Genomic DNA, 11,081 nt, shown 5'->3' with positions numbered 1-11,081 from the left:
ATAATTTTTTAAATAATACAAATTTTTGGTATCCTCAAAAACGAAAGAGATTAAGTAATCTAGTGTAGAAGAGAGCAGAGCTTTAGACCTGAGAAGAATCTGCCCATGACTCTTGAAACTCCACAAGGAAAGTAGGAGACCCTAAACAAGGGGAGAGTGACATCTTTTCTGAGGTGTTTTCTGTTTTTGGCAGAGTCTCAACTCTGTTGCTCAGGCTGGAGTACAGTGGTGTGATCTTGGCTCACTGTAACCTCCACCTCCTGGGTTCAAGCTATTCTTGAGGCTCAGCATCTCGAGAAGCTGGGATTACCGGCATGTGCCAAAACACCCAGCTAATTTTTGTATTTTTAGTAAAGGCGGTGTTTCACCATGCTGGCCAGGCTGGTCTCGAACTCCCAACCTCAGGTGATCCGCTTGCCTTGGCCTCCCAAAGTGCTAGGATTACAGGCATGAGCCACTGCGCCCGGCCTTTTCTGAGTCTTTTAAGGAGTCTGAGTCATTAGAAGTCTTTTCTAGATTTTTTTAAAACATGGTATAGAAGATGGCAAAGAGGAAGGAGGAGTAGGGTGGAATAAAAGTAAATGGGAGAATAATTTTTAAGAAAGAAAGTGTATAGTGATATCAAACATATTTTTCAAAAAAGATTTTAGTCTACTGAAAAAAATTTTTTTAAATAGGATTTAAAGAGAAAATACAGAAAGGCTTTAAAAATAGACACATAGTAAGCCGGGCGCGGTGGCTCAAGCCTGTAATCCCAGCACTTTGGGAGGCCGAGGCAGGTGGATCACGAGGTCGAGAGATCGAGACCATCCTGGTCAACATGGTGAAACCCTGTCTCTACTAAAAATACAAAAAATTAGCTGGGCATGGTGGCACGTGCCTGTAATCCCAGCTACTCAGGAGGCTGAGGCAGGAGAATTGCCTGAACCCAGGAGGCGGAGGTTGCGGTGAGCCGAGATCGCGCCATTGCACTCCAGCCTGGGCAACAAGAGCGAAACTCCGCCTCAAAAAAAAAAAAAAAAAAAAAATAGACACATAGCTTGAATATTAGCTTTTAATTAAGCTGACTTCTAACCATGGAGCTCTTTAACAAAAATTCTTTTAAATCTCTCTCTCCCTCCCCTTTAAAACATTTTATAGAGATTGGTGTTTCACCGTGTTACCCAGGTTGGTCTCAAGTCTGGGCAACTTCGGGACTAACGCAATCTGCCTGCCTTGGCCTCCCAAAGTGATAGGATTACAGATGTGAGCCACTGTGCCTGGCCTTAAATCTCTTTTTACCAGATTTTAGTTGGGCCCAATAGCTGATATTTTAAAAGTCACATAAATAAGCCAGGTGTAGTGGCTCATGCCTGTAATCCAAGCACTTTGGAGACCAAGGCGGGTGGATCACCTGAGGTCGGGAGTTCAAGACCAGCCTGACCAACATTGTGAAACCCTGTCTTTAAAAAAAAAAAAAAAAAAAAAAGTCACATAAATATTAAGTTGAAAAGGACTGATTTCTGATTAGAAAGGAGACCCTAAGCCACTGTGGGAATTTTAATTATTAAACTGTAAAATGGAGCAGCCTCCGTTGTTAATTTTGTATGGAATCCAAAGTGGGCAGTTAGCATATAATTGTTTTAGGTCAGGTTTTTGTACTTTAATCAAGAGAATTTTTAAGGATAGCTATGACACTATTATGTGTCCTTTTAATTTGATCTTTCTATCAATTGTTAAGAATAAGTGTTTTTTTAAAAATTTACTAATTTTAGTCTAAAGGATTTGTCTTTTGGCCATTGACAATTAGAATTTTTAATGGGCCAGCCTGGCCAAAATGTTGAAACCCCGTCTCTACTAAAAAAATACAAAAATTAAGGCCGAGGCGGGTGGATCACGAGGTCAAGAGATCGAGACCATCCTGGTCAACATGGTGAAACCCCGTCTCTACTAAAAATACAAAAAATAGCTGGGCATGGTGGTGTGTGCCTGTAATCCCAGCTACTCAGGAGGCTGAGGCAGGAGAATTGCCTGAACCCAGGAGGCGGAGGTTGCGGTGAGCCGAGATCGCACCATTGCACTCCAGCCTGGGTAACAAGAGCGAAACTCCGTCTCAAAAACAAAAAACAAAAAACAAAAAAATTAGCTGGGCACAGTGGCACGCACCTGTAATCCCAGCTACTCAGGAGGCTGAGGCAGGAGAATCGCTTGAACCTGGGAAGCGGAGGTTGCAGTGAGCCGAGATCATGCCATTGCACTCCAGCCTAGGTGACAGAGTGAGACTCTGTCTCAAAAAAAAAAAAAATTTTTTTAATGGGGTATTTAAGTCTGATAGTGACTTAATCAAAAGGCTTCTTTATGTCAAAGAAGACAGAAGCCTAGGAGGAATGAGACCTTGTAAGACGACACTCCCCTAAGAGCTCAGAATGTTTGAAAAGATGTCTTGGAGCTGGGCACGGTGGCTCACGCCTGTAATCCCAACACTGTGGGAGGCTGAGGCAGGTGGATCACCTGAGGTCAGGAGTTCGAGACCAGCCCGACCGATACCCGTCTTAAAAAAAGAAAAGACATCTTGGGTTCCCAATCTTTTCATTCAGGCTGTGATGTTATCCGAAAAATCACATACTTTGGATGGTGGAGACCAAGCGGGAATATCCCCATCTAGTCATGTCATACTCTCAAGGACATAAAACAAGACAAAAAGGAAACCTCACCCTGTTTTTATTTCAGGGACCAGCAGCAAACTTTGTCATAATAGAGGTCAGTCTAACCAGAACCACGAAACTGATGGGTTTGCAGGGCCTACTCAAACAGCGGGTTGCAAGCCTGTTCTCCCCTAGGGTACCCCTCCTTATGACAGAACACCAAAAGGCAAAAACAAAGGAAAACTGCAACAACAAAAAGGCTATTTCTGAAAAGAACGGGGTCAAACAACATGAATATTCATAGCACAAAATACCAAAAAATACATCAGCGTCACTATACCAAGGTTAGTCACACATAAAACCTGTTCTCTCATTAATCTTACATTTGGAAAGGACATGGGAAAAAACGACTTCTACTGTCCACTCATCCAGAGTCCACGGAAAGAGAGAGGAAGACTGGGAGTCTGGCAGGAAATTCTTACTCTTCTGCTGGCTTGCCAAATTCCTGTATTTCTTTCTCTGTGGCTTCCAGAAAAGCACAGTAACTTTGGTGATCTTATTTGTGATACCAAACTGTGGTCTTGGCCCCCTAAAGTTTCAGTAAAAATCACTGATGTGAAGCAGATTAATAGGGGAAAAGGCATACAGATTTATTTAGTATGAATGGGAGCCTTTAGAATGAAGGCTTTAGGGGAAATTGTCTCTTTTTATGTTTATGTTTTACAAAGTATGGACAGCTGTGTAGAAATATGACCAGACAGAAAGCACAAGATCTAATTTTAACGGAGTGAATGGGGAAACTCAGCAAGGCCTGTCTGTTGAGATTCCTCCTGGCCTCTCGCATTCCTTCCTTCTGGGTGTAGGGCAGGACCCTCTGTGGAACTGAGGTCTTATGACCTAAGCCAAATAATGTAGGTCAGATTTTTTTTTTTTTTTTTTTGAGACAAGAGTCTCACTCTATCACCCAGGCTGGAGTGCACTGGCGAGATCTCGGCTCACTGCAACCTCTGCCTCCTGAGTTCAAGCGATTCTCCCTGTCTCAGCCTCCCGAGTAGCTGGGACTACAGGCGTGTGCCACCACACCCAGCTAATTTTTGTATTTTTAGTGGAGACAGGATTTCATCTTGTTAGCCAGGATGGTCTCAATCTCCTGACCTTGTGATCCACCTGCCTCAGCTTCCCAAAGTGTTGAGATTACAGTTGTGAGCCACCATGCCCAGGCCTATCAGATAATTTCTTATGGCCAGTTTTTACATAGAGTAATTGTAGGTTTTATGGCTAGCTTTGTGGAAATGGGGTTCTGGTTTTTATAGCTGGCCTTTGGGGAGAATGGAACTGAGTGACGAGAGGAGAGGGTCAGAGAAACATTGCTTCTGAGGCTGCTGTTGAGGGCTTCATTTTGGGGTATTGTCCTCTAAGCCCCAACAGTGTCAAAGTGTACACAAACCATACGCAGCACTGTTAGGAAATGGGCTCCTGACTGGGTCTGTGGGGTATGTGTGTGTCTGGGTGTGTGGCTGCTGTCTGCATCCTTCTCCCCCTACCAGCCTCCCCGCCTCCTCTCCAGCCACCCTGGGATTGGTGATTCTCAGCCCCTCCCCTCGGCTCCCCTAGACTCTCCCGGAGCGTTTATCAGGGAGCTGGGACTGAGTGACTGCCGCCTTCCCAGATCCCCTCCACTCCGTTTGTCTCTTTGCAGCACTACGGGCGTGAGGGGAGAAGGCAGAGCTCCCAGCCAGCTCCCCGATCCTGCCAGAACACCCAGCCCCAGGCACAGAGCTGCTCCACAGGTACGTGAGTGGGAGAATGCTGGATGGACTGGAGTTGGCACCAGGGGACAGGAGCCAGCATCAGGAGGGAATAAAGGAAATGGCAGCCTTTGATAGGGGAGCAGGGGACTGGGAAGGTGAGCAGACAGCACCTGTAGGGCCGAGAGCTGGTTAGTGTTTGGAGGCTGTGGCTACAGACTCTTTCAGGCCAGAAAGTTTTTGCCTAAGTCTTGGGGTTATCTAGTACTGGAGAACAGCATCCAGGATTCCTCCTCCAGCTGACTAGGGAAACAGACCACCAGCCCATGTCCTATAAATCTATCATCTTCCTTGGGAGCTAGAGTCCCCCTGGCGTCACTATACCACTGCTCATCTCCTGCAGAGATGTCTGATGGGGGAGGAGGGAAACTAAGCCCAAGGGCTGTACCCCCTTCTCAGAGATGCTTTCCATCCTCTCTCCAGACCAGAGCTTGGACAACGGAGTTGGGGGGCTGGGGAAAGCAGGGTCAAACCAGTGACCTGGTAATGAATGTCTCTTGTGTCTTCACCCATGCTATATCCTCCTCTTCTCCCCCTTACCTGAGTCCTGTCCCTTTGCTCTCCCAGGCACCATGAGGATCACGCTGCTATTCACAGCCATCCTGGCCTTCAGCCTAGCTCAGAGCTTTGGGGCCATCTGTAATGAGTCACAGAAGGAGGTGGCTTCTCGCGGGGTCCACAACAAGGTAAGTGCCCCCCGACAGAGTACTGGGACATCACAGGAACCTGGGACTCTGGCTCTCTGGACAGCTGTAGTGAGGAAGCTGGGGTGGGTGGGTTATCCATCAGAGGGCATTTTGCCTCCCTTTGGATTTCTTTGCTTTTCTGGTCCTCTCATGTTCCCACTGTTTCAGATGTGTTTGTGTCTCTGTATCTCTTCATGTCTTTGACACCTTGTACATAAAAGGTGCCCTACAAATATGTTGTTTGGTGGGTTGACTGATGGGAGACTTGGTGATTGGCTGGGACTATGAGGGGTGAGCTAGGGTGGTCTAAGGCTCTCTGTGGTCTACCTCAGGTCCCTTTGCAGTGGACAGATCCTTTTTATTTTCTGGATGGTATGAAACAGTCAGAATTTCTTTCCCAAATGGTCATTTGTGTGCTATTTTACCTATCAGTTATGTGTATTGTTTTATTTTCAAAATGCAAATAAATCCCCTTATCTTTTGCTCATCTACCCCCAGTAACCTCAGGTGCTTCTAAGATCCCAACTCCTTCCTTCTTCTCTCCTCTCCCTTGCCCACCTCTATCCTCTGCTTAGTCAGGATAGGAAAACAACAACAGCAAAAAAAAACCAGGTTGAGCCTCGATGTCCAAGTTCCTCTATGAAAAAGAATAGGAATTGTCAGGATAGGGTGTACGGGGGAGGGTAAGGAGGAAGCCTTTTCAAGGTTTTGCAATGACAGCAATTACATCGGTACAAATGCTTTTAAGATGATCACAGGTGGGACTTATTACAAATTCAATGTGTGAAGTTTAACTGCCTCCTCTTCAGCTCAGATCTGTTTAGCATCTCATTACAGGAGGTGGGCAGAATATTCAACAATTGGAGAAAAGTGGCTGCCTGATAGCCACATGCTGGGCCAAGGGAGATATTGCCAGAGCAGCCTTGCAGGCGGCAGCAGTTGCACCGTATCCAAAAGACCAGAACCATTCATAAAACACCCAGGGAGTACCAAGTACGGGCTGGACACCATTTGGAGCCAAAAAATTCCAGCCCAGGATAGAGTATCTGGGTTCTTCTGAGACAAACTTGCTGCAGGACCTTAGGCAATGACATGTCTCCTCTGCCGCTCTTGGTCAATGAAAGAGAAGGATTTCCATCCTACCCCTTCTCCCTGAGAGTCTGTGAGAATAAGGGAAATTGGGGCAGGATGAGGGTAGTATGTATGTGTGCCTAGGCAACTGGGTTGGTATGTGTGTGGGGTGTGTTCTGTGCAAATGCACTTCTGTGTGTGCACAACAGCCCAAGGATGCCTGGGTTCTGGAAAGAGAGGCACTGCCAACACGAGATTTGAGGTGAGACTCTCCAACCATGGTCATTATTATTGTCTCTCTGTAGCTGCAATTAACTGGCTGTGCGGTGTGTGCCCACCATCTTGCTGTGCCCAAGTTGCTAACAAAAAATCACAGGGACAATCAAGAGCCCCTACTGGGCAACAGCTCTAGAATTTGGGGTTCAGTTGTGGGGAGAAGAAGGGGTGCCTTCTGAGCATGTTGCCTTCCTGGAATTCTAGACCCAGGGCTGGAAAAGAAGAGGGAAGAAAACTAGAGGCAGAAAGCCATGGAAAATAAAGAGGCACTGGAAAACGGAGAGAAACATCCGTGGACATTGTGCAGCATGGGGGAATCACAGGTGCAGATGTGCGCCTCACACCTCACCATGCATGTGAATCACCTGGGGGGCTGCTTAAAATGCAGATTCTGTCTCAGGAGGTCTGTGGTAGGACCAAGAGTCTGCATTTCTAACAGGCTCCATGCAGGGCTGGTGTTGCTGTTGGTCCACAGGTCACTCCTGGAGCACCTACTTCTCATCCAGTGTGAACCAGAGGAAATTCTGAAAGAAATAGAGTGTCGGATTCTGGATGGGTTCAGGAAGAGGCAGTTTCTTGTGGGAAAAGGATGAGTGAATCCAGGTGGGAGCCTCCTGCCTTAGCCCTCTTTGTTTTTTCTGTAGAAGGACGTGGATCTGTACCAGCTGGTCCAGAGACTCTACGAAATCCACTCCTTCTCTCTGGAGGAACTGCTCATAGCCCTGAGCCAGGCTATCTTGGGTAGGAGGCCACCTTAGGGAGAGAGGGGAGTGAGGAACAGGATTCTGAAGTTGAAAGGCCTGGTAGACCCTTTGAGCTGGGAGGGAGATGGGGGATCAAGTCTAGTGAATTGGTGACGGTGTGATCCGAACCCCCATCTCCTCAGTTTCCAATTTCACTCCCCATTTAGACACTTGTTCTTGGTTTCACAGATTCTAGGGGATCAGAAACACCACTTCCCCGGAAACGTGAGTAGCCTCTTTTCCCTCCCTATCTTTGATGATCACTTGCCTAGAGCTCCGTGGGGCATTGGGCTGAGGGGCCATTTTGTCCAGCTCCTTCTCACCTGGTACAAACAATATGCCCGCTGCCACTGCTCAACCAACCTTTCCTGAAAGGGAGAGGCTCTCAGGAACTAGGAGGAAGCCAGTGTGAGGGGCATGGTGGACTCTCCCTCTGCTGGCTGGTCATTGGGAAACAAGAGGATCTCTTGGTGGCCCTGAAGATTCCAAGCCAAGCACCTGCTAGAGCAGAAAATTCTTGAAATGTGGAGGAGGGAAAGGTGGGCAGAGAGAGTGGTTAGGGGAGGCACTTGCTAATGTGAGGAGTCATGCTTTGACAAGAAAAAGGAACAGAGACCAGAAATCTGGAAGTGCTGACCCATGTCTGGGGAAATGCATCACTTTCTCATCATCACTGCTGACAATGTTGACCCTTTTCTACAGGTAACATGCAGGACTTATTTGTGGGACTTATGGGCAAGAGGAACGTCCAGCCAGGTAGGAGTGTGCAGGGGTACATTGGAAGGGTTTAGAGTATGGGCAGAGTGTATGATAGAAGTCACATGCCCCGTATTTGCCACCAGAGGGAAAGACAGGACCTTTCTTAGCTTCAGTGAGGGTTCCTCAGCCCCTTCATCCCAATCGGCTTGGATTCACAGGCGAGCCTTCCCTGGGAGAAGAGGAGGGGGTACCTTTATAAGGTAGTCTTGCTGCAGCTGGGAGGAAGGACAGGGAGACTCTGCTTCCTCCCCAGTCTTCCAACTCTGTCTCTGAATGCTGCCCTTCATAGCCAGCCCTTTGCTGTTGGGTTAGGCTGGCTATGAGAAAGATGCCTCTTACTTACACTGTTCACTTTACTTTAGACTCTCCTACTAATGGGAATCAAGAGAATGTCCCTAGCTTCGGCACCTTCAAGTATCCCCCCAGTGCAAAATGAGGTAAGGATTTGTGTTAGAGAGGGGAGATGGGACTGGGGAGGGAGCTGTGAGGGTTGCCAGCTGTGCATTTCCTCCCCTGCTACAGGCATTAAAGCTCATAGATTTGCCCTGAAATACACTGCCAGTGCCCAGCACACTGTCAGTTAAACACAGACACTTGGAGGCACATGTGTGTGCATGCACATCCCCCTCATCCTTCCTCTCTTTCGCCCTGGATCATGGACTTCAGCTTTGAGCAGGAGTGAGGGTTGGGAGATGAGGAGAGAGGAGCTTCCTAGATGGCAACTTCCGTTGTTTGGACTTCATTCTTTTGTGATCTGTGCAAAAAGATGGAGAGATTATTATCTGATAATTACGAATACCACAACCAATTCACAGGCAAGCATTGCTTCCCAGACAGGCTGAACCTTTTAGATCACTCAGAATCCTGGGTTACCGGGTCCAGAGGGTAGTCATACTCAAGGATGACTCAGGAAGAAATTCAAGGAACTCTGAAATCTAATGGGGAGTAGCTGGAAACCATATCTTAATCTCTCTCTTTTTTAGCATAATGAATGAGAACATGGCCTGCATGTGAATCCTGGATCTGCCACTCTCTGTTTCCCTTTGGCCAAGTTACATAACCCTTCTGTGCCTCAGTTTCCTCATCTGAAAAATGAAAGTGATAATAGTATCTCGCATGGTTGTGGTTTTGAGGATTGAGTATAGGTGAAGTGTTCAGAACCGTGCCTGGTGCACAGTGCTGTGTGCCAATTTTCTGATGATTGTCCCAGTTTGGGAGGTGTGGGGGATGTCCTAATGTTTCCCCTGACTGGCTCTGTCTGGACCCCAGGCCTGAGTGGGCTGACAGATTCCTCACTTGGTATGCAAGCGTGAGAGTCCCCCGGGGAAGTGTCTAGTCAAAACATGAACCTTCTGCCTTGACACCGTCTTCCCACACACAGCAATGGCAGCTCCGCCAATGGCTTTCTTTTCACTAGCTTCTCAAGAAGTGGGGCAGGGGAAGCGAAAAGAAGAGGGAGAGGGATTGTGAAGCCTCATAATCATGGAGAGCCTCCTGCCTTTCTCCCTGTGTCCCCGTTACATATACTCATTGGTCTCAAGGTGGCACGCCTGAGACCCAAGGAGCTGGTGCTTGATGATGCTGCCTACGCATGACTTCCTGGGACCAGAGACTGGGTCTGGCCCCCCATTTAGTGTTGGGTGAGAGGGCACAAAAAGCTATAATAACTGTAACTCGCTGATTACATGGTGCTTACTGTATCATTTTGCTCTCATTAGATGGTTATTTCAGTCCTACCCACGGCCAGATAATTACACAAGCAGCTATATCTGGATGACATACTCTCCTCCAGCGTTATGCACTGGCCATAAAGATAATTACAGTGCAATTTTGCCATAGTATTTTATATAAATGGCAAAAACAGGTGCATTGTGGAAATCTACTTTCAATGCTTGCTTGTGAATCCAGGCTCTTTCAGAGGGACCCATAATTGCAGCCTTCATAATCTTACCACTGAGGGAGCATTCTCAACCTGTTAGGTGGCAGGCAGAATAGGACATAAGGTTTCTGGGAGCTGGCATTTAAAGATGAGATGAGATGGATCAACACAGATCATTGTGTCATCTGATTTCATTCATGTGAAACTGTGGAAAAAGGAAGTTTTCCTGGGACTGTCCTTCCTCTGGGAGGTTTCTAGGAAGAGGAGGGGAGCATTCATAGAAGTGCACCTGGGACGGGGCTGTGTATCTGTTTGGCTCATGGGGGTGCTAGGATGGCATGAACTTGGTTCTACATTTTTGGTTCACATGGGCCCCACTGGCCATGCACACAGGTGTGTATAGTAATGTAAATATGGCAGCTGGGAAGGTGCAAGCACCCGCTGCTAGGAGAGTTCCAACCTCAGGCCCAAAGGCTGGAGGGGAGGCTGAGGGTCAAGACTCTTGTCCTTTTGTCTCTCCCAGATGCCCCTTCCCTTCTCTCCTGCTGCCCTAGCAGGTGTGCAGTGGAAATTTTTTACAGGATGTAAGAGATGATTTAAGTGTGGTTTTTTTTTTTTTTTTGGTCCTCAGCACTCCACTTTTGGACCCTTCGACTACGTCAAGAAGACCTGTCTCCCTGCCCCAATCCCCAGGTGCACATGCTCCTATTGCCCTTTTCTTCCCCATTCTTGCAACATTCTTGTGATTTGACTCCTTCCCCATCTTTTCCACCTGACCCTGGCATGGAAACTGCATGGTGAATATCCCCAATCCCAATGGGCATTGACTATAGAGTCCCCTAGAGTTCCTGAAGTGTCCTACATTAAAAATATAATGTCTCTCTACTCCTCAACAATAAAGGATTTTTGCATATGAATGATGTGATATGTGTGTTTACTTGTTTGATTAGTGGATTTTCTGTTCCTTGACTCTTCCAGCTACATGGTAAATACACATATACGTATGATACACACCTTCATATTTAAATGTAAATATTTTCACATATCTTTCTGTATACATCTATTTCCTGAACAGTGCCTTACACAGTGCTTTGCATGATGAGTATCAGATTTATTTAGTGATTAAAATAATAAATATGTGAATTCGGAAGATGATTTCTTTTCTTTTTTTTTTTTCTAAGACGGGGTTTCACCATATTGGCCAGGATGGTCTCTATCTCCTGACCTCGTGATCC

At 46.9% G+C, this 11,081-nt stretch overlaps 1 protein-coding gene across 1 annotated transcript; it reads left to right on the top strand.

Moving 5' to 3' along the window:
* The first annotated feature begins 1,819 nt into the window (after positions 1 to 1,819).
* TAC3 (tachykinin precursor 3) lies at positions 1,820 to 10,741 on the top strand. The gene is made up of 7 exons (XM_003926696.3): positions 1,820 to 4,414; positions 5,000 to 5,118; positions 7,110 to 7,206; positions 7,398 to 7,433; positions 7,911 to 7,964; positions 8,330 to 8,404; positions 10,478 to 10,741. The coding sequence occupies exons 2-6, from the start codon at positions 5,005 to 5,007 to the stop codon at positions 8,401 to 8,403; spliced, it is 375 nt and encodes a 124-aa protein (XP_003926745.1). The 5' UTR covers positions 1,820 to 4,414; positions 5,000 to 5,004; the 3' UTR covers position 8,404; positions 10,478 to 10,741.
* Positions 10,742 to 11,081: the final 340 nt, after the last annotated feature.

This window comes from Saimiri boliviensis, chromosome 7 (genome assembly GCF_048565385.1).
Source record: "Saimiri boliviensis isolate mSaiBol1 chromosome 7, mSaiBol1.pri, whole genome shotgun sequence".
NCBI lineage: Eukaryota > Metazoa > Chordata > Mammalia > Primates > Cebidae > Saimiri > Saimiri boliviensis.
This window is presented reverse-complemented; position numbering and strand designations above follow the sequence as displayed.